Source organism: Triturus cristatus, chromosome 7, assembly GCF_964204655.1.
Source record: "Triturus cristatus chromosome 7, aTriCri1.1, whole genome shotgun sequence".
Lineage (NCBI taxonomy): Eukaryota > Metazoa > Chordata > Amphibia > Caudata > Salamandridae > Triturus > Triturus cristatus.
This window is the reverse complement of record NC_140590.1, coordinates 102624819-102648881: the sequence shown is the minus strand read 5'-3', so window position 1 is coordinate 102648881 and position 24063 is coordinate 102624819. Positions and strand designations below refer to the sequence as shown.

The window sequence follows — 24063 nt, the reverse complement described above, 5'->3', positions numbered from 1 at the left end:
AGAAATAATACCTTTGTAGGAGATATGCAGGGTGGGGTTTATCCTACTGAATAAAATTATCAAGGGGCGCAGCGTAGATACCCGAGGGTACATAAGAGTAGGGTATCAGTGTTATTGTTGCCCAGTGTTTCAGGATGAAGGTATCAGACACGCCCGAAGAGAATCTCATGTTTCCACAAAGGTGGGAGATGTTTCCACTAAGGTGGGAGATGAAGGGATACATTTCACAGTTTTAATATGAATGAATATGGCCTCTCTGGAAACAAATTTTGCAGCCGTATATTTTTGGAATAAATGGAATTTACTCATAAATACCTAAAGATAGGTTAGAACAGGACACTTGCAGCTTCAGTAATGAATGTTGTATGCACCCCCTGTAGCGCACTTGTGGATGTGTTGAGAGATGATAAATGATGATGTTAGACTGAAGTTTGATAAATATGAAAGGGAAATGGCTGTACAGATCAGTAACAATAAGGTTCTAGAACTAGGGAACTGAGTGATTTGGAAAAATGCCCCACCCATAAAGTGATGGCCTTATGAACCTGTGGTTCCCTTAGAGCCTGTTGCCTGACATCGGAACTATATTATTATTTATACCTGTAGAGGCAGAATATTTTTCTCCCCTCAGTGGGTTTAGGCATTAAAGTCCATCCACAGGGTGAAAGCCTCTTTGCCTTCATGCTAAGATACCCAGTACACTTCATTCACTGTGAGTCCCAAGGTCAATGTGCAAGCACTAAAGAGAGACTTGGACCACCTATGCCAGGAAGGTGGTAGCATCGTCTTGCAGTAAGCTGATGACCTCATTGTGACATCTTCATCACTTGAGGCCTGTGAAAGCCTATGAAAAAAGACACTGTAGCTCTGCTGTACTACCAGGAGAGAAGACACAAAGCCTCATTGTCAAAATGCCAGTGCTGCCAAAACGAGGTGACTGACCTGGGTTATGAGATATTCCAAGGTACAAGCCGCATGCCACCTAACAGAATAAAATTGATTCAGGGCATTCAGCTCCTGCCCACCAAGAAAGGAATGATATCCTTCCTGGGGATAATGAACTACTCCCACCAATGGGTCCCTGAATGCAGATCCTATGGCTAATGAATTTGCTAACTGTTTCAAGAAATTGAAAGAGACATTGTGTACTGCGCCATCATGGGGACTGCCTGACTACAAACTGCCTTTTCATCTCTGTTTCAAAGCAAAATGACATTGCAAATGATGTGGTGTTGCCAATGGTGTGCTGACACAACTGGAAAAGAAAGGCCTATGGGATAATACTGTGTGACTTTGCCTTCAGCAGTGATTGGGGGTCGGCAGCTGTGATGATGGAGAGGACGGCCCTCATTGTGTTGGACTACACTTGTATTGTCTAGGTGCCACATTTGGTACAGTTGTTGTTGTCATCTGGAGCAACACAACATTTTTCTGCTGGCAGGCACACAGGTTATAATGGCACCATGTTGTCTAACTGTAATATCATAATAAAATGCCCACCTGTTAATTTGGCCACAGTATTACCTGCAATAAGTTATTCTGATGAGATCCATTCTCTTAGAGACAGAGGAGATCCTTAAGTATGTTGGTGTTAAGATTGTAGAAAACGGCACCACACAAAGATTAGACACTATTAGGAAAGGCAGACTATATCAGTGGTACACTTATGGTTCCTTCGGCAGACTGATAGACACTGATTACAGAGCAGGGTATGCTATAGCAATATCTGAAGTGCAGCTCTGTCACTTGGAACATCTACCCAATAAGATGAGCTGTATGCTGTAGCAAAAGCATGAATAATAATCAAGGGAAAATCTATTAACATTTACACTGACTCACATTATGCTTTGCAGTTCTAAATTGTGGCCAACTGTGGAAGTATCGCGGATTCATAACAGAAGCAGGGTGCCTTATTGAAAATAGTCCTTTAGTAAGGAGCTTGTTAAAATCGAAACTATTACACAACAGGATAGCGGTAATAAAATGTGAAGCCTACACAGGAGCTAATACTAAGTTAGCCAAAGGTAATGCCATCGCTGACACAGCAGATGGGACTAATGATTAAAAGCATTAAGGCAAGCTAATGTAAAGGAAGCACAATGGTCTGCAACACCAGAGGAACATAGAGGGAGGATTGATGATGGATGTGAGCCGAATAATGACGAGAGTGTGGGCATACCAGGATGAGATTAACCCTGGGTGTAGTTTGCGAAGTAGCGCTACGAGTAGCTACGCAAAGTGCACTTCGCGAGCCACGCGTAGCTTCACAAACTGCGTAGTGCACTGTGCAAGATGCTGTTCGCACTGATTGCACAGTGCGGACAAGCATCCGGCGCTGTGCAATCAGTGCAAACTGCATCTTGCACAGTGCAAGCGGTCGTTTACTGCCGCTCTAGTAGATTTCTACTCGAGCGGCAGCTTTCTCAACGCGGACTGGTAGTTTCTCATCGCGAGCGGTCGCAAGCATACGCGACCACTCGCAATGAGAAACCTGACCTCCCCGCGTGGAGAAGCTCGCCGGGAGGTTTATTTTCCACGCTCGCAATCGGCAAATTGATGTTGCTGATCGCGAACGAGGAAAAAGTCTTGCCGTGATATCATTTTGCTTGCTCGCGGTCGCCAACTTGACGTTGAGGACCGCAAGCAAAAAATGACCGCTGCATTACGCTATGCGTGTGTGCACTGTGCTGTGTGCAATTCGCGTAGTGCGAAGTAGCGCAAACTTCGCAAACTATGCGAGCATAGCGTAGTGCTTTGCCCAGGTTTAGATGAGATGCCTGTGGCCCCACACAGTATGTTCCTTTCCCTTACAAGACTTGAGCAGGGACCCTCTGATATTGCACAAGGGAGGATGATTGCACAGATGCATTTTGCTGCCCAGTGAATGGATTGGAATATTTGCTGGCGTGGGTGGATACGTTTTCAAAATGAATAGAGGTGTGTCCAACAGGGAAAAATGATGCAGCAATGGGTGCGCAGTGATTCAGGAAAGCCATCTCGAGGTTGGGGGTTCACCAGGGCATAAATAGAGATAGAGGAGATCACTTATTGACTGCACTTATGCAAAAGATGTTGCTTTTGTGAATAAGGTATAACCTGCATTCCCCATACCACTGCCCAACATTGAGGCCAGAGGGAGAAGATGAGGTCCAAAATAAAAAATTTAAAACATAGATTATTACTAAAGGCAACGGATAAAACAGGCCTAAATGGCCTGATGCTCTGCTATTAGTACTGCCTGTAATAGGGGCAAAGACTTCTAAAGCAACTATGGAGACATGGTCATGGTGAGAAAAATAAAAGCCGTTTTTCTTAGTTCTAGGTGGACTGGAACGCAGACGGTGAACTAACGCACAAATGGATTATGGGGATAAGATGCAGGGCAACACCCTAACACCTGAGACGATTGTACTAGAAATTGATGACCATCTGTCACCAGAGGACCTGCGCAACACAACAGTCAAGGAGAGGACAGACCAGACAATTTCTACGATCATAAAGTGTGAGAGGGACGCGACATCAACTGATGCTGTTGAGTGAAGTACACGACGCAGTCTCGAAGAAAGGTGATGGTCTGCACCTGCAGAAAAATATACTGAAGAGGACAACACAGGGCAAATCTGTGAAACCGCCCCTGAACAAGATGACTGCGGACCAGGAGGAGAAGCAGATGACCACTCAGTGCGTGCCTTTAAATTACTGACACTTGCAGAAAGTGCCAGGGAACTGAGTGACAAAAGTGACACTATAGCCATATGCATTGCATAGAGCAAACAATATTTGTTGGACACTTAATTACGAGTATGCTGCCGGTATCACGCCAGCCTGCTGATATAATTATGCACACAGGAAGTAGTATGAATTGAATACTAGAATATCATTGGGTTTATGTTAAAATAATTATCTCTTCAGGATGTATCAATGTGACAATATATGCATTTTATGCAAACAATGTGTAATGCCATCCAAAGATATGTAACTATGTTTCCTATATATAGGTATATATTTTGGTTTTATACTAATGAAGGATAGGAGTATCCTAAAGGGAGGATTGTTGAAAAAAAAAATATATATATATCCATTTAAATTCATATGTATGCACTACAACGATATCACGCTTAGATATATCACACTAACATGAGCCCCAGAGCTCCAAGGACTTCCTATCTGCCCTTGCCTGGACAAGCTTCAATAGCTATTCTGAACCACCTTAGAAGTCACTTTGCTTGTCCTGACTTAATGATAGTTTCCTTATCTGGTTGTATAATATGCTTACACAGGGCCGAGCCGGCCTTTCTTGGTCTGCCCATATCTAGCTGTTTATAATTGGCATGGTGCAGATCTTGCACATCCCTGTTAGCCCTATTTGGCTTGGTGCCTTATTCTAGTTCCGCTGACATGGCATTACTAAAAATGCATATAACACCCAGAAACCAGTCACAATGGGAAGAAGCAGTCTGAGAGCCCCTAAGGCGGGGGACCTGACTTCTTCCTTGCTGATCAGCAATGATGCATGCATTGGTACCATTAAATAAATTTCACTCTGTTTCTGAGCAACCTGCTGTGTCTGATGAGTTTCATTCATTTGCTCCTGGGAGGGTGCAAGCATTTCCCTAACAGCTACCCTTGTAGTAGGTCACTGAAATCGAGTTATTAAACTACACTGCCGATTGACTGGATATTGCTGAGCTGGTCATTTAGTGTCTTGGGAGAGAGTGCATAAATGAATGTGGGGCTATACTGATGTGCTGTGAGTATGAGTGGCAGAAAACCCAATAAATGTGTTTACATAACAAAATAAAGACTGGGCAAGATACATCTAAGTCCTGGTGGGTTTTCTACATGTCACTTATAAGTTATGACGCTTACGCAACCTGATATCAATGTGTCGATTCTGCACCACTTGAGTAAATTGCATTTTAAAAATGTGTTGCCTTCTGTTCTTTTAAAAAATAATTTTTTTTTTACAATTTTATTTTTGGGGTGGGGACCTTGGATTTTATCCAACATTACCATTAATTTGAATTTTACCCAAATGTATATTTGTACGGTGGTCAATGGCTATACTACAATTTGGAAAATTATCAAAGCGAAGTAGGCCTGTATAACGCATGAGAATAACACAGGCCACATAAAGCAAAACCGTACCCAAGCCATTTTGAATAAATCCTTTATTGATTATTAAAATAAAGAGATAAAATATTCTTCTTTGTTCTACAGTGCTGTTACTATCTCACTCTCTCGAAAACAACCTTCATTTAATAAAATAAGCACTATTGTAAAAACATTATTTTGCCCTCCAAATCCCACTTTAGTGAGCAAAATTCATTTCAGTTGCATGAGACATGCCATTTCAGTCTGGGTCCCCTCTACTGAAGTTTGTTCAGCAGAATCAATAACGCTTTGTTCCACTATCTCCAATATGGGCATGATAACCCCAAACCCAACTCGAACATACAAAAATATGTAGACAGAAAAAATATGTCTACATAGAAAATATTACATATATATTTAATTTAGGCGCATTTCAGTTGAAATCGTTGTATAGATATTAGAATGACAGGGAAGCAATTTTCTAAACATGACTGGATCAAATGATTGCTAGAGACAAGACAAACACACAGTGTACAAGTACATGGGAGGGCAGCCCACAGTGTTCTGGCAATGTGGTCGGAGCCTCCATCCACCCACCGAAAATCCCCTACCACAAACATGATTCTACAGACATTAACAGAAAGAAGGCCAGACTAGCGAGGAGTTTCAGTACCTGCAGTGTATAGCTTAAATACTATCACACACTCATAACTGCCAACATTGAGAAGTCGAAACAGGTCGACTAACAGAGATTTAGAAATGTCCTCTTTTACTTTAGCAAACATTTAAGAACACTTCCTAATTCAAGACAAACAGCATTCAGCGGTGCCAAGAGAATTCTGAGATCTTCCTAGATTCGGTTGTGCATTGTTTTCCGCAGCAGTAGCAGACTTCTTGCTTCCCTCTAGATCAGGGTGGATGTCCTACAGATGTGGTTACAGACTTTTGTGATTTCTTCAGTTTGTTACATTTTCGGATGCACATCTTGGTGTAATGGCCTGGGACAGTCCTTCTGAAGAAATACTCAATGGTAAGGTGTGTCTGGATCAGACAAACCGTGCATGCAAAATGTTCTGGGCGTCAAACTGAATTACCAGAGACTTGAAGGAGAGCACAAATGGGGTGCCACCTTCCTGACTTGTTTCTTGGTTGGGAAAGCTGCATGTGTTGCAGCTGTCTCCAGGCAATCCCACCATGCCTAGGTCTAGGGCTGCTAAGTCTAGTTGCAGGGTTTTTTTCTTTCAAAGTCTGCATGGATTTTTCTACCCGATTTCGTTCATTTGGTGATTATCAGGGTGCCACGTACAGCCACCATAGGTTGTTTAGGGTAGGCTTCCATTATCAGAATGGGTTAAGGGCAAATCCAGTGGTTCTGGCATTTAGAGAATGCCAGTGGCATGTCCTTAGACAGTGGTAGAGGCAAAAGACATTACTAAGCGGGTGACTGAACTTGACGTAGAGAACGTCAATTGTCAAGATCAATGTGAAACCCGAATCTTTCTCAGAATTTCAACATAACCTATATCACTTATTCATAGTTTGATTAAATGTATATAAATGTATCTTCTGTGGAAATTCTGAAAATCTGGCATGGCTGTGGCACTTGTGGACAACACCGTCAACTTCAGGTTTAGAATTGTTAACTTCTAAGCTCTGATGCTGCACATGATATTCTGTCAAAAGCATATGCTTTGGATAGTACAAGATTTACTTGAACGCAATCAGCTAACACAAGATGGTGAGACCAAAGTCAACAGCAGCAACCACAGCATAATAATGGGAAGCAGCCCTTTGCTAGAGCGGAACCCACTATGCTGGTTTAAAAAACGTTAGAGCTCCACAATCAGAGGGAGGAATAGAACATGCATTGATGTTTTGAGACTTGAAAGGTCCAATCAATTTCACACAACACAATGGCGTAGCTGCATGCATGGAGGTTTCAGACTACATAATTTCCAAGAAAATGTGTCCAGGGTGTTGGCAGAAGCAAAACTGATATTTTTGACAGTCGATAACACTGCACCCTAATTCAGAGTCTTAAAAATTTCACTGCTGTGTCCCAACACATTTTTCGACTTTATTCAAAACAAAAAACAGAAGGCGATACCTTTTTGTGGGTGTGGTACACCATTCAGCGCTGAAACAATTTAGGGTCCTTCTAAAGAGGCTGCATTTAAACCAGACAGAACAAAGCTCCTTTTCAACAGACAGTGGACATCTGCCTTGCATTCAGCCTTTTTACGGGTTCATGAAGAGCAACATCTCAAACTCTGCGGCAGCTATCAGTCATACAGAAATCCTGGGTCTAGTCGCTGGTAGGCCTCCACCCTTTCTTCCTCCTCGGAGCAGAAAGCCCTCTCCAGGACCTTTTGAGCATCTTTGGCAAGGTTGTCCAAGGAACTGAGGAGAAGAAAGTAGACAGCCACAAAAGAGATTGCTCCAGCCACGAGGTTGCCAACGACGGAGACCCGCTTCTCGATTAGGTTGGAAGCTGTGTGGCCTGCTACAGCCGCCATACGTAATGCAGCTTTCACAGAATCTTCATTCATGCCTCTCCCCACAGGACTGATGATCTCATTTCTGAGGCTGTGGGGGGATTTGTTAACTTTGGATGCCAAAGAGCCAAGGGACTCATCGTCCAGTCCAAAGGCCTCCTTGTAGGATGCTATGGTCTCCATGAGCATAGGCATGTTAAGGTGCACTGGTTTGGATGGCATGGATGATGTGAAGAAAGACAGTATGGCTTTCTTCCAGATCTGCCTCTGTAAGGAGCGCTTCTTCTTGCTAATGATCTCTTTGTTGGTGTTTGGAAAAGACAGAAGCAAGGCGTGCCTCTTCTGCTCATCGAGATCCTGCTCGAGGGTGTTCTGCAGCTTCTGGAAGTCATACTTGTGCAGCTCGAAGCTAGAGAGCAGGAACACTTTGGGATGGCCCTTGCCTTCTTTTTCTAAGCATCGTGTGCATTCAGCACGAATCTCATTGAGGACCTTCTCCTCACTGAACTGCGTCTTTCTGCGTCTCCTGCAGGCATTCACATCCAGATCAACCTTGGTACGGACAAAGTAGAAGTGCTTCTTCGTTGCCCGGATGCTGCAAGCTAGCCTGATGTGGTTCTCCCTGAATCGTTCTGAGGCAACGATAATAAAGAAATCATACCTCTGAAAGTTTACCAGGTCTAGGTACCGGTCTGCTTGGAAGTTGGAAGTCCCAATGCCTGGGAGGTCCCAAAGGCGAACAGTTGTCAGCTTTGGGTGCTGGTATGCGATCGGCACTGTGGTGGTCTCTGTGACCCCAGTTTGGGCAGCTCCAACATCGTCATCCCCAAGGCCACGCATAGCATTGACGAAAGTGGATTTGCCTGCACCAGATTCACCTACGACTGCAATATCCAGAGTGGTGGCTTCCAGCGACGTCATCAGGGACTGCACCTGTTTAGTGACCTCAAGCACGACGCTGGACTTGAGCACAGCGCTCATTTCGAGAAGGTCCTCCTCCCGAACTTGTATGGCGGACATTGTAGATCTGAAAAAGGTCACAAAAAAACAATTTAAAAACACATAGTAGTTAATTCAGGTTAATGCATGGGGTCATGCAAAGGCAGGTTGGACCTACTTCCATCGTTCAGTCTCTACTTCACTCTGTGCCTTCTTTCTCGCAAAATCCCTCTTCTATTTCTGCAATACCCCCACCCCATTTAATCACCCATTTTCCAATACTCTCCCTTAATTGGGTTCAGGAGGTAGGGTCATCATTGTTTTTCAAATTGTATTCAACGTGTGCATCTCCTGGGGCTTAATTCATTCAGGAAGACAATTCTGTACGACCTAAAAACCTTTGGGGGATGGGACGGGGGTTCAGACGAATGCCCATGTGAGTAAGCATCAATTTAATGCTGTAAAATTATCTAGGAAGACGCTTACATTTATCTTTTAAGATCAAATACACAAACTCGGTCCGTAGCCATTTATTAACAGCTCGGTGGGATACCCAATTACTCCTCAATAGATGAACAATCTATAAAGTACAGTAGCTGGACGTAGGGTAGATGGGTATAATATGCATTTCGAAATAGGAAATGGAGGCTCGTTTCCTCAGCCCTTGCAGCATGAGCAATTGGGAAACAGGAAGGCAGAGAAGAGCTTGTATGTTGTTAAAATCTGGAATTGATGAAACCACAAGGTTTCTGTGGAAGGCCAGCTGCAAAAGTTTATACCACCTGCCAACTCACATAATACAAGACACTGGGAAAAATCCTCAATTTACATTCAATATCATCTAGTCTTGAGCCCACAAATGGACAAAACAGAATTTATTAAATATTTCTTTCTGACAGTATCGGAAGAGTTCACAATAACAGTTCCTCTTCTACAACATTACATTCGAAACAATAGCTTTCATTTAGCGAGAGTACATACAAAACCAAAATCCTTTTATTTAACATAGTCGCCCGACATCCCACTCTTACTAAAAGCACTACATATACATACACTCTTGTATCAATCAAACTTCATTCATTTGACCGCACACAAACTAAATAAATTAGAAATAATTGAATGTACTGAAACCAGATTACATTACACCACAGAATGTGTTTCTCTACATTGTAGCTGATATCATAAACACATGAATCTTTCAATAACAAATACAAATTTGCATTGGCCGAAACGCGTAATGACCGCTTTGCACCGCTAATATTTAAAAATAAAAAAACGAAATTTTGACTAGCAGAATCAGCGTATTGGAGTGTCCCTTTCTCGTTGTGATGCCTGCATGCATCTATGAGCGTTAACTGATATATATATATACAAATACATATGGGTCAGAAACGAAAAAACTCCTTTTTTAATATACATAACATGTGGTCTTCTGGTTCCCTTTCCAATCCCTGTGGCGCGGACGCGCGTTTCGGTGAACACCGGGATGGAAAACCACCTTCCTCGGGGCACAACCAACAGATGGGAAAAGCAGAAAAGATCTCATTCGGGAGATCGGGGAAAGAAGAACCCAACATTTCTGCAAGGAAATATATATAGGGCTCAATGTACGCGAACAAGATAAATTCGTATTTCGTAGAAAAACATGCATTTTGGCAACAAGTGCACACTGTGTTTGCGACAAGTCCTTCTCAGAACACATGCTTGAACAAAAAACAAAGAAGACAGGGAACATCTCCATAACCATCCCACTGTGAGCACTACCCCAGCGACATCCGTGGCCAGGCTGGCCGTGATCAATGGAACATCAGAAATCCATGCTGGGACATTTCAGGACAAAAAACGACAGCTCAGGAGGATTATGCCAAAAGTCCAAAGTATAGACCAAGTACCTCCCTGTACAGGATATACATTACCATGCAAGGTGAGTGTAAGTACCTTCCATCCAAACATAAACCCATGGTGTTCACCCATACGTGAAAGACCATACACAGGCCTGAGAGAAAGTCACCAGAAGTACATTAAAGGTGACAACCACTTGAAAGGAAGCGCACGAGGAAAAAAAAGAAAAAAAAAAAAAAAAAAAAAAAAAAAAATCACAAAAGCACCACATTTTAGGCTCAAACGGAGGATGGGCCATAAGGGGAAGAATAAAATTTAAATCTCACTATTTATTATTATTATGGGGTCACGGAGCTGAGGAAATTATCAAGACATTTTGTGTGAATCATTTTTAGTCGCATTAAACCAGAAATGGACCCGTAAGGAGTATTTCTGTGAACTGCAACATCGGAAAGCTCTTAGAGGCATTAGACGTCATGCATGTATGAGCCACGCTGAGAGCAAACTCCGAAGCATTGTCCACACCGCCAGTGAAAGAACCTTTTCTGAGGAGCTTTGTGGTGAAATATTGTCCGACATGGGTCCTTTGGGAGAGTTTGACGTGACGTGCTTACAGGTCAATTTTTTATATGTGATGAATGGTTGTGGAGGGGGATTGTGGTGGTGACTGAGTGGACTAATGAGGTCCCAGCTTTAGAGCATCAGGAGAGAGACAATCCGAATATATATGGTTAAGTATGTGCCAATATCCTCTGATGACACCGGTTGGTACTCAGGCAATGAGACTGACACCCACTTCCCTAAACAAAGTGAGTGAACATTCAGATGGAGACTAGAGGGCTGCAGGGGGGGCATCCAGTTACTCTTGTTGAGTTCCCTTCCAGATACCAGGTTGTGCATTTAGCTGTCTTTGGGTTCCAGTAAATTTCTAAACTTATTGGAAGGAATGTGGCTTTTGTTTCTCCTTTATGGATATACAAGGCCGATAGCCCGGAGATCGCTACGCCGCAAGTGTTCCATGAGCATGGTATTGAGACAGCACGCATCCGACTGAATGATTCTTCACTGTAGGAGGAAATACTCTGAGAGTTGCTGTGTCTGAGAGAACCCTTAATGAAGCAGCTAGACCACCCAGAAGCTGGAAAAAGCTAACGAAGGGTTAAGAGATCTTCCCCACCATTGCTACAAGAAGGAATAAATATCAATTCCCAAGGTGGGTCAGGTTGGCAGTCACGTAATCAATAGGGGGAGAGAGAAGCTGAGATCCATTCGGATTCCATTCAATAGGCACATAATCAAAATGGGAATAGATCACGTATCCTGTTTTTTTCACCTTATCATCAAAAAATCCTTCATTCATGTCAGAAAACGTCGGAGCGATACATCTTGATTCTCCGCTTCAGATAATACGTTAAAAGCATCATCATGGGGTCTTTATTGTGCTTTCCTCCACCTAGAGGTAGACCAACTGGTAATTTCAGTAGTGATCAGAAATAGTGAGTAGGTGTTCAAGTGAAATTAAAAATACCTCCAATCCTCAATATTGTTTTATTCTTGTAGGAGGTGGGGTAAGTGAAAAAGAAAAGGTGGTGCGTGGATAGAAGGGCTACTATTCTAAAGCACCTGTTTTTAAAAAAAAGATCTGTGGTCGACATGTTTCAGCCCCTTTGTTGCCCAATCGGGTCTGGGGGCTTTCTTCAGGACCAGATAGGTGCACATGACCGTTCGTAACGTGAGGGATAAGTAATGCACTTACCCTTCTTCACAGTGAGACGGTTAGAACTCTGGATGGTTACTGGTCAGTAGTACCTGTAACTGCAATAATAGAAAAAAGACCATGGAAAGCAAAACATTATGATACTGATATCAAAATATTGTGCTTGATATGATAGATGCTCATAAGTTATAATCATTTCTTGATTACACTCTTTTGATAAGGAAATTATACATTCTTTTAGGTATATTTAAGGACCCAGTAAGCGTGGTAATGAAATAATGTTGTAAATGCCATGCTATTGTCAGAGAAAGGTTGCTGTGCTATTATCAGATTCGCTTGCCGCCACCAACTATTTCTCAGTAACTTAATTTTTACTTTCTTCTGCCACAGTCGGAGTGGACTACTCTCCGCTTGTCCCCGAATGAAGCCCAACAGGCCGCTTAAATAGGGTATCTTTACGGCAAGCGACGCGTTCACCAGTATCTCCTCCTTCGCTTGCTCTACAATTGTCAACTACTGTTGTTTTAAGTGAAGGCCCACATTCATCCTAATAGGCCTGACCGCACTAAAACAGGAGTTGTACCCCAACGCACATCATATGAAAAGTGACTCTTACACCTTGTAATGCTCTTAGTCTTAGGTAAAATTTCCTGTAAATTGATTTATTGTCTCTTTATAATGTGTGCGTGTGATGTGAAGATCTCTAACACCCTACATCGGGATGAGGGAATCTATAAAAGAATTTAAGTGAAAAAATTATAAAGTGCTATTTATATCCTTATTTGTGTATTTATTAGTCATACTGACACACCCGACATCTTACAGTGCATGCATATTTCCCATATACAAAGCCTGAACAAAGTCAAAAGCTTGCCTCCAAATTACAGTTTCTCTCAAATACTTGTGAAGTGATAAGCTGTGTGCCTGTGTTCTTTTTAATTGCATGTGCATCGAGCTGTGTGCCTGTGTTCTTTTTAATTGCATGTGCATCGAGCTGTGTGCCTGTGTTCTTTTTAATTGCATGTGCATCGAGCTGTGGGCCTGTGTTCTTTTTAATTGCATGTGCATCGAGCTGTGGGCCTGTGTTCTTTTTAATTGCATGTGCATCGAGGTATTAGGGTTCAGACAGCCCCACGCCAGGATGATGCTTAACAAAAGGAGAGGCAGTGGCAATTTAAAACGGGGCTTTGTTTGGGCCAACCTGGAAGTGGAAATAAGAAAGCCCCCTGTAAGAAATAAAGACAGTGTGGGGGCGCTGATGCGTTGTGGCTCCAGGTTGACGAATTACACTGGAAGGAAATCAGCGAATTACACTGGGGACCCGCTCAACAACAGCCGCCGGTTCTGGCCGGACCCCCCGGGTTTCCTGCACTGAAGGGGGTGCCGGCACGGGTGTCCGGATTGGGGAGTGGGGACATTAGAGCGGCAGGTGTGCGTTTTATGTAATCTCACTTCAAATGTGGACTGTATCGATCCACTGGTGAACATGGCCACAGCTCCCACTGGAAACCATGGCTGAGGGTCGACCCAAAAATTACAAATAGAACAGGAATCTCAGTAAACGTTAAAAATGTATCCAGACTGCCATTTGCATGTAATGCATCAACCCCCCATGCCCTCGAATGCTAATAAAGAGATACGGGTCTAACCCCCCTCCAAAGTGCGAAACGAACATTAAATGAACTCTCCAATCCGAGGTCTGCCTGACTCTGTCGAGCAGCCCAACCTCGTGAGCCAGGATGATACGAGCCTGGCGGGGAGCGATATTAATGTATTAATGTCCCTGAGGTACCGACCCGTCAGAGCCGCTCCCGGGCGCAGAGGGTGTATGGGTGCAGGTGGACGCCTCAGTGCGTCTCCGCTCGTCTCTCCTCCGCTGTCTCCACGGAGGGACCTCGTCTCCCCTCCGCTGTCTCCTCAGGGGAGTGAGGGGACCCCCCTCGTCCCTCCTCCGCGGTCTACAGAGTGGAGGGACCACCTCTCGTCTCTCCTCCGCTGTCTCCAGGGAGGGACCTCCTCTCGTCTCTCCTCCGCTGTCTCAAGAGGGGAGGGAGGGGACCTCCTCTCGTCCCTCCTCCGCTGTCTCCAGGGAGGGACCTCCTCTCGTCTCTCCTCCGCTGTCTCCAGGGAGGGACCTCCTCGTCTCTCCTCCGGAGTCTCCAGAGGGGAGGGAGGGGACCTCCTCTCGTCCCTCCTCCGCTGTCTTCAGGGAGGGACCTCCTCTCGCTGAAGCCGCCGCTCCACTGAGCTCAGGGAGTCAGAGGCGAGGAAACGAAACCAGGCCAGGCGCCGACCTTTGTGCCCGCGGTAAAAGGAGCGACTGCGTCACCTGGCAGTGGGTGCGACACGCACTGCACGGGCCACAACGGACCGGGTGTGCCGGGGAGGGAGTGCACACTCTGCACTGACAACCCAGGGCCTGGGGAGCAGAGACGGACAGAGAGTGCACACACTGCACTGACAACCCAGCGCCTGGGGAGCAGAGACGGACAGAGTGCACACACTGCACTGACAACCAGTGGCGGCTGGTGACATTTGAAAATGGCGGGGCGTAAAAGTGCCCCATAACAAAGTCGCGTCAAAACGCACTCTCAAAACGACCCAACGGCCGAGCCCATCAGATGATGGTACGTAAACTCAAACTCCACTACACGCACCTTACACCCTCTGGCATCACTGCCACGTGTAGGCGCTGTGCCAAATCCGTACCTACACAAGGGGAGCATCCCCACGGCTCTCACACGATGCCCAATGCTCCCCCCGCAGGTTACACCACTATGAACATGCACTCTACCAACCATGGGAAGCCTCTTCTAACCGGACCAGAACAGTGCTGCGGAGCCACACAACACAAGTGCTGTGAAGCGCTATACAAATACTGAAAATTGAATGCGCTGAAGTAGAGCAGGCGGCAGTGCCTAGCAATTCGCCTTTACATCTACATAAAGATATGTATAGCATAGCGTGCAGAAAGCGTGGCCACTCTTCATCGTGTATGTACCTCACCCCATAAGTGCACAAGCAGCTTGTATCAGACTTAACAAAGTGCACGGGCATCACCTTCACTTGATGTATTCACAAGGAGGGTGACAGACACATAGAGAATGAGCACGCGAAGGACGGTTTAGTGAAAGGAGTGTGAACATACAGGAATGTGAGAAAATGAGACAAAAAAAAAGAGTATGAGGGGACTACGGGGAGAGGGAAGAAAGGGAAGAGGAAGTAAAAAAGGACAAGGTGGCAGTGAGTAGTGAGCGAGCACTGAGAGGGGTGTCCGCGGGACTGAGGCAAGGTGGGAAAGATCTGCGGGGATGGAAGAGGCGGCATAGGGGGACCCACAGGCGGGAGCGACAGAGGGGGCAAGTGAAAGAGAAGACGGAGGCGCGAGGACAGGCGCTCCGCCGTAGGAGCTGGGGAGGAAAGGCAGCCAACAAGCGCCTGTGTGTCAATCCCCGGGAAGCGAGAGGCAGGATAGATGCGGGCACAGCTCCTGCCATCAATATCCTCTAATATAAATGTCAGTGATGCCATTTTACCCACAGCCATTTCCCACACTGCTGATTACATTATCGTATAATAGAGGGGAGCCGGTCTCGCTTCTTTCTCTCTTAACCCTCCTCGCGGTAATGTGTCAATAGCCTGCCTCCATGAAACAAGTCAATTTTCTGCAGGCTTGGCAGCGGAATAAATCTGCCGGCTATCTGGAGAGCCCGAGATATTTATATACACTCTGCCCGTGTGTCCTCAGCAGAATTGAATGATTTTCAGCCCAGACTCAATAAGGGGTGAATTTAAAGCAGTCCCTAAGCCTGCCTCCCAGTAACTGCCTTTACACGTTTATTTTCTTTACCTGTACAGAAAAAGAGAGAATTATATGTGGATTTATATGACAAGTGTGCCTACCAAACAGTTTAGGGAAAGCGTAGTAGGGGGGCCGGAGTAAAGAGTGACATTTAATGCTCGCTCTGTGACAAGGAGAAACTAACGAGTTCGTTTTATGATGAGGGCTTCTTCATTAAATATGAACATTAGTCAGAGGATATAATTTTACTCTATACAGCGTCTATAGGTTACCCTAAAACCAAAATTAAAAAACACTTACCTGACCGCCTCTTCTCCTGGTCCGCGTTGGCGCCTCTCTGCCCCTTCAAACGGTCCGGAACACCACGTCCACGTGACGTGACGCAAGTGACTGCAACCCGGCCCTCAGCCAATCCTGGCGCTGCAGCAGCGCCAGGATTGGCTGACGGCACCGCCTACTCCTCGCCCGCCGCCTGCCCATTTAGGAGACCGAGGGGCTCCTAATGGGCATGCGCAAGGCAGCAAAAATACAAGTACGCATGACTGGGCACGGAGTAAAAAATTAAGCTCCATGACCACTCATGCGCACTTGTGCTGCCTTTCCCAAAGGCGTATGACAATGATGTCAGTCAACATGACACCGGACCGCCCACGGTCCGACGTCATGCTGACTGACATTCACAGAGGGAGGACTCGGGAGCGGTTGCGGACATTCACAGACTAGTCACAGAGGAGGGAGCTGCAGCTGCGGGCATGGCGCGGGCGGGGGGGCTACGCCCCCACGCCCCAATGGACGCACCGCGCCTGCTGACAACCCAGGGCCTGGGGAGCAGAGACGGACAGAGAGTGCACACACTGCACTGACAACCCAGGGCCTGGGGAGCAGAGACTGACAGAGAGTGCACACACTGCACTGACAACCCAGGGCCTGGTGTGCAGGGGACCAGACAAGGACAGAGAGTGCACACACTGCACTGACAATCCAGGGCCTAGGGAGCAGAGACGGACAGAGAGTGCACGCACTGCACTGACAGCCCAGGGCCTGGGAAGCAGGGGAGCAGAGACTGACAGTGTGTGCACACACTGTACTGACAACCCAGGTCCTGGGGAGCAGGGGACCAGAGACGGACAGAGAGTGCACGCACTGTACTGACAACCCAGGTCCTGGGGAGCAGGGGAGCAGAGACGGACAGAGAGTGCACACACTGCACTGCCAACCCAGGACCTGGTGTGCAGGGGACCAGAGACGGACAGTGAGTGCACACTCTGCACTGACAACCCAGGGCCTGGTGTGCAGGGGACCAGAGTCGGACAGAGAGTGCACACACTGCACTGACAGCCCAGGGCCTGGTGTGCAGGGGAGCAGAGACGGACAGAGGGTGCACACTCTGCACTGACAACCCAGGGCCTGGTGTGCAGGGGACCAGACACGGACAGTGAGTGCACACACTGCACTGACAACCCAGGGCCTGGGGTGCAGGGGAGCAGAGACTGACTGTGCGCACACTTGTTGGAAGGGGCGATCCCAGGGGGGTTACAGCATACGTTCCTGACCACCCCGTGACCCACCTCTCCCAGAACCAGGCCGAGCACTGGCGGTGAGGCCCGTTCAGGAAGGGGTCTCGTACTTTAGGATCGCACGCGCTGAGCTCGCACTACTTGACAAAGTAGGTTTCAGTAGACGGAGATCTTTATCTAAGATTCTTTGGACCTTTATGATCCGCAAGGTAGTCTTTGGTCGATACAACAAGCTTGGTAATTCCTTCACAGGGGGTTTGGGGTAGCGGGACAGTTCTAGGTTCAGAGTCAATGCCGAGTATCCTTCGCACAGCTCTCAATCCTCGAGCCGAGGGACACGGTACAGTCTCAGGTCCAGCCGGACCAGTGTATTCTCGAGCCGCGATCACGTCCGCAGGGCTCTGGTGGGAAGGAACTGTCGATCGGGTGATCTTCAGGGAGCCGCGATTCACTCGGCAGGCTCAGCCGGTCTTGAGTTGGTGGGAGCCACGAGTCTCTCAGCAGGGCTCCGATAGTCTTAGGGTCGGGGGGAGCTGCGAGTCTCTCAGCAGGCTCCGGTGTTCTTAGTGTTCTCGGGAGCTGCGACGGCATCAGCAGGGCTCCGGTGGTTTCCAAGGATCAGGTAGCGTCCTTCTATCGGGTTTCTTCGAGCCGCGACCAGGTCCGCAGGGCTCTCGTAGTTCCAGGTCTTCTCTGCCCCAGGCCCCTCAGCACCCTCTGTTATACGCCTTCTTCCCTTTGAAGTCCGGCATCCTCACAGAGAGGGGTCTTGGCGTCTGGGGGCGGTGTGTTGGGATTTCCTGCCGCTCGGCTCTTTGATCCTTTCAAGTTAGGCCGGGAGGGACTCCAGACACCCAGCATGCGGGGAGCCAGCTCGCTGCGGGCCCGGAGGGCGATCGAAACCCTCCATTGAGAGGAGGTCAGAGGTGTGACAGAGACTACTCCTCCCTGTCCCGCTGGGGGGATTCCCTCTCCCCCGGCCGGGCATGGCGCGTCTAAGGTCTAGGTTTCGCTGGGGCCCTGGGCCGGCCATCGGAACATCGGGACATGGTGGCCGGGAGTCTTCGGTGGCTACGGGGTGGGGAGGCCGGGCGGCTATAACCAGGGATCAGGGGTGGTGCATGAGTCGGGTTGGGGTGCTAATGGTCAGGGAGGCCCACCCCACGAGGCCGGGTCCCAAACGCATCCCCCCCAGCTGAAAGTCGGGGAGAACTACCCATCCTCTTGGGGGTTCTCCTCGCTGAGGCGGAAGAATCGGGACAGGCCGTCAGCGTTGGCGTGGTCAGTACCTGGGCGATGCTCTACAGTGAAGTCCATCCCCTGGAGGGAGATCGACCATCGCAGCAGTTTGGGGTTTTCTCCTCTCATTTGCATCAGCCACCGTAAGGGTCGGTGATCTGTTTGGACTCGGAAGTGGGTTCCGAACAAGTAAGGCCGTCGTTTCTTTAGTGCCCAGACTACTGCGAAGGCCTCTCTTTCAATGGTGCTCCACCGTCGTTCACGGGGTAGTAGCCTCCAGCTAATGAAGGCTACAGGCTGGTCTAGGCCCTTTTCGTTGAATTGTGAGAGGACGGCCCCGATGCCGTGCTCCGAAGCGTCCGTCTGGACTACAAATTCCTTGGAGTAGTCGGGGGCTTGGAGCACGGGGGCAGTACACATGGCGGTTTTTAGGGCGTCGAACGCCTCTTGGCAGGGGGGGTCCATTGCACTTTCTTCGGCTGTTTCTTGGAGGTGACCTCTGTGAGGGGGCCTACTATGCTGCCATAGTTTTTAATGAATCTTCGGTAGTAGCCGGTGAGGCCTAAGAAGGCCCGAACTTCTGTCTGAGTCGCAGGGGGTTCCCAGGCCAGGATGGCGTCGATCTTGGGCTGAATGGGGGCAACCAGCCTGCTCCCGACCTGGTGTCCCAGGTAAACCACTGAACTTGTCCAATTTGGCATTTGCTGGCTTTGACGGTTAGGCCCGCTTGGCGCAGGGCCACCAGCACCTGTCAGAGGTGCAGGAGGTGTTCGGTCCATTGGGAGCTGAACACCGCAATGTCGTCTAGGTACGCGGCGCTGAACTCTTCCAGCCCGGCCAGGACCCTGTTGACCAGCCGCTGGAAGGTGGCCGGGGCATTTTTCATTCCAAAGGGCATGACTCGGAAGCGATAGTGCCCATCTGGGGTGGAGAAGGCGGACCGCTCCTTGGCTCCCTCGGTGAGCGCAATTTGCCAGTACCCGCAGGTCAAGTCGAAGGTGCTGAGGTAGTGAGCATCCCCAAGGCGGTCAATGAGCTCGTCGGCGCGGGGAATGGGGTGAGCGTCAGCTCGGGTGACCGCGTTGAGCCCCTGGTAGTCCACACAGAACCTTAGTTCGGGGGCGACCCCAGGGGCCGCAGCTTTCGGAACCAGTACCACGGGGCTGGCCCATGGACTGTCGGAGGGTTCGACCACTCCTAGGGCTAGCATTTTGGCTACCTCGGCCTGGATGCAGGTTCGGACCCTGTCAGGGACACGGTAGGCTCTGTGCCGTACTGGCAGGCTGTCTCCGGTATCCACGTCGTGGACACACCAGTCGGTGACCCCGGGGGTGAGGGAGAAGAGGTCTGCAAATTGCCCCAATAGCTGGCGGCAATCGTCGTATTGTTGGGGTGTGAGGGAGGAGGAAAGTCTCACTCCTTCTATAGAGCCATCTTTTTCCTTAGCGCACAGGAGGTCCGGGAGGGGCTCGGTGTCCTCCTCGGCCCCATCGTCGGTGACCAGGAGGAAACTCAATTCCGTCCTCACGAAGTGAGGTTTGAGGCGGTACACGTGGAGGACCCGGAGGGCGTTCCGAGGGGACTGGACGTCAACTAAATAAGTGACTTGACTCTTCCGCTCTAGGACCTTGAAGGGTCCAGTCCATTTGTCTTGGAGGGCGCAGGGTTTCACCGGGGCCATCACCCAGACCTGTTGGCCCGGCTGGAACTCGACCAGAGTGGCATTCTGGTCATACCAGCGCTTCATCTCCTCCTGGCTAGTCTCGAGATTTGCTTCGGCGAGCTCTCGGAATTTCCGAGTCTGGTTGCGGAGCGCCAGGATGTATAGGAATACATCTTGGGGGGGGGGCCTCGGGGGGCGGTCTCCCAGCCCTCCTTGACCAGGCTCAGGGGTCCCCGAACGGGGTGCCCGTAGAGCAATTCGAATGGGCTGAACCCCAGGGCTTTTTGGGGGACTTCCCGGTAGGCGAACAGGAGGCAGGGAAGGAGGACGTCCCACCTGCGACGGAGGGGCTCCTCGAGGCCCATGATCATCCCCTTCAGGGTCCGTTTAAACCGTTCTACTAGACCATTGCCCTGGGGATGGTACGGGGTGGTGAATTTGTATGATACCCCACATTGCTGCCGTAAGGACTTCATGTACTTCGAGATAAAGTTAGTGCCGCGATCACTCACGACCTCGCGAGGGAACCCCACGCGGGAGAATATCCCCATCAAGGCTCTTCCCACCACGGGGGCCGTCACGGTTCGGAGGGGGATGGCTTCGGGGTAGCGTGTGGCATGGTCCACCAGTACGAGGATGAACCGGTGGCCCTGGGCGGTCCTTGGATCTAGAGGTCCCACGATGTCTATCCCCACCCGCTCGAAGGGGGTACTAACGACGGGGAAGGGCTGTAGTGGCGCCTTGCGCTTCCCGCCACTTTTTCCGCTGGCCTGGCACGTGGGACATGACTTACAGCGGGCCTCGACATTAGCTTGCATCTTGGGCCAATAGAAGTGGGTGACTAAGCGATGACAGGTTTTGTCTTGCCCCAAGTGTCCCGCCAGGGGCATATCATGGGCTAGGCCCAGGAGGAAGTCTCGGAAGCGCAGCGGTACCACCAGTACCCAGGCCGATCCTAGCTCGGCAGACTTCTGCTCACTGTACAGGAGGTCGTTTTCCCAATACACCCAATGGGTTCCGGACCTGTCGTCTGCCGCCTGGGCTTTGGCCTGCTGCCGGAGTCCGATGAGGGAAGGGCAGGCGGCTTGTTCTCGGCAGAACTCCTGCCGGGAGGGGCCCCCCTCGAAGCGCCATTGCGCCAACTCGGGCAGGTCACCTAGCTCCGTCATTTGCTCGGGGTTCCGATATAATGGTCCGTCGTCGGGGACAGGTTCCCCTTCTGGGGGGAGGTCACCGGGCTCGGGTAGCCCGTCCCGTCCCTTCGGAATGGTGACTGGGTTCAGGGTTGGGGCCTCACCTCCCTCGAGGGGAGGCGATCGGGCTGACATGGAGCGCGTGGTGGCGCACACCCATTCGGGTAGGCCCTCATGCCTAGGTGGGCCCTTCGTTCCACCTGTCCCCACAGGAAGCTCTCGAGATCGTTGCCCAGGAGGCAGTCCACTGGCTGGGAGGTTCGGACGGCCACTCTCAATTTACCGGTTACTCCCCCCCCATTCGAAGGGTACCAGGGCCATCCTGCAGAGGCTCTCGGAATTGTCCGAGGATATAACCGGACAGAAGGCGTCGGGTAGTATCTGGTCTTCGGCGACCAGGTGGCAGTGGACCGCTGTGACACTCGCCCCGGTGTCGCGGAGGGCCTCGACTCGGTGACCGTTGACTGTCACCTGCTGTCGGTATTTCTTGGTGTTGGCGGGTAAGGGAGTTCCGGGAACCATTTCTCGGTCTCATAGGGAGACCAGGGCCATGGCTGCAGGCTCCCACTCCTCGGTGTCCTCCATCTCCTCCCCTAGGGCCACGGTGGCCATCTGTCGGGCTGGGGGAGTGGTCGCTGCTGCCCGTTGGTACATGGGACATTGGGGGGTCACTGGCGTAGCAACCAGTCAGTTGGCATCGGTAACAGGTGATCTTGACTCGGGGTCCCTGTCTCCCCGGGGGCCCCGTGCTGGCTGCAGGGGGTGCTGGAAAGTGCAGGGGTTGGTTGCTGGGGGGACTATGCTGGGGGCCTGCCTGGAAGTCCCTCTGTCTTCCCTGGTTCCCCCCACCCCTCTGGCGGGGAGGTCCCTGACTGTGGCGGCCGTAGTCTCCCACGGGGCCTCGGGGGGCCCGGGTGTTCACCCAGCGGTCAGCTTCAACAGCCAGTTTCCGAGGATCTGTGAGCTTGCTGTCGAGGAGGTGCTGGCGTAACTAACAACTAACAAAGCAATTGGCGGACAAATGTTCCCAAGCGATTAGGTCGAACAGTTCCTCAAAGGTGGAGACCTTGCTGCCCTTGATCCACCCGTCCAAGGCTCTGCTGTAAAAGGTTACGTACTCCACCCACGTAGTACCGGGTATCTTTTTGCAGTCTCGGAACCGTTGCCGGTACATCTCGGGGGGTGAGTCCATATCTCACTAATAAGGCCTCTTTCATGTGGCTGTAGGAATTTAGCACGGTGGACGGCAGGTCCAGTAGGGTGTCTCTCCCCTCACTCAGGAACCGGCCCCACAAGCCAGCCCCCCAATCCTTCTGTGGAACTCGGTGGGAGGTCATGGCGACTTCGTAGGCCTTGAACCATTGCTGGATGTCGTCGTTTTTGTAATACTCTTTCACCACATCCTTGGGGATGTGTACCTTTGGTTCCATTGGGGGAGAGAGCTCTTGATTCCCCGAGGGGCTGGATTCCTTATTCTTGGCTTTGAGTTCGATCTCTTTTAGGCTGCGCTCGTGTTCCAGTTGAAGTTTTCTTTCTTCGTGTTCTCGCTGGCGTTTCTTTTCCTCTAGTTCCCCTTGTAAGCGTAACTGTTCTACAGCTAACTTTTTTTCAGCCAATTTTAGCTCTCCCTCTATCTTAAGCTTGGCCAGTTCTAGTTCGTGGCTGCGGCCCCTTTCCCGGTCCGCTAGTTCCTCCGGGGATAGGCCCCCCTCTGGGGCGTTGCTCCTCACCGGAGTGCTTTGGAGTTCGTTCGGCAGTTCCCCCTCTCGAGCGTTTCCTTCGGTTTGGGAAGGGGAAGCTCCGGACTCTATCCAGGCTTTCAATGCTTTCTGGAAATCTTCTTTCGTGCTTAATCCGGTGGTAGCGATTCTAAGGTCTTTGCAAAACTGTTTTAATTCTCGGAGCGTATACTCTTCCAACCGGTCCTCTCGGAACGTAGGGCTCGCGTTGGTTCCTGTGGTACTCATGTCAGTTCCTTCCTCCATCTTTGTTCGGTAGTGCGTCAGCCGTTTACTGTGCGATCTCTAGGTGTCGGCTCGGATCCCGTCGCCTGCCACCAAATGTTGGAAGGGGCGATCCCAGGGGGGTTACAGAACACGTTCCTGACCACCCCGTGACCCACCTCTCCCAGAACCAGGCCGAGCACTGGCGGTGAGGCCCGTTCAGGAAGGGGTCTCGTACTTTAGGATCGCACGCGCTGAGCTCGCACTACTTGACAAAGAGACACCACACAGTAGGTTTCAGTAGACGGAGATCTTTATCTAAGATGCTTTGGACCTTTATGATCCGCAAGGTAGTCTTTGGTCGATACAACAAGCTTGGTAATTCCTTCACAGGGGGGTTGGGGTAGCGGGACAGTTCTAGGTTCAGAGTCAATGCCGAGTATCCTTCGCACAGCTCTCAATCCTCGAGCCGGGGGACACGGTACAGTCTCAGGTCCAGCCGGACCAGTGTATTCTCGAGCCGCGACCACGTCCGCAGGGCTCTGGTGGGAAGGAACTGTCGATCGGGTGATCTTCGGGGAGCCGGCCATCGGAACATCGGGACATGGTGGCCGGGGGT

General features: G+C 49.6%; 1 protein-coding gene across 3 annotated transcripts in view; it reads right to left on the bottom strand.

The window, feature by feature from the left end:
- Positions 1–5156: 5156 nt before the first annotated feature.
- The window catches only part of LOC146808927 (interferon-inducible GTPase 5-like), a 65262-nt gene continuing 46355 nt past the window's right edge, over positions 5157–24063 (bottom strand). For 2 of the 3 annotated variants that reach the window (XM_085615728.1, XM_085615730.1), the window contains exon 2: positions 5157–8616. In XM_085615728.1, coding sequence (XP_085471854.1) covers positions 7377–8616 — 1240 coding nt within the window. In that variant the 3' untranslated portion in view covers positions 5157–7376. Of the gene's footprint in view, positions 8617–13883; positions 14333–24063 lie in introns of those variants that run through there. The other variant, XM_085615729.1, reaches the window with a different exon arrangement.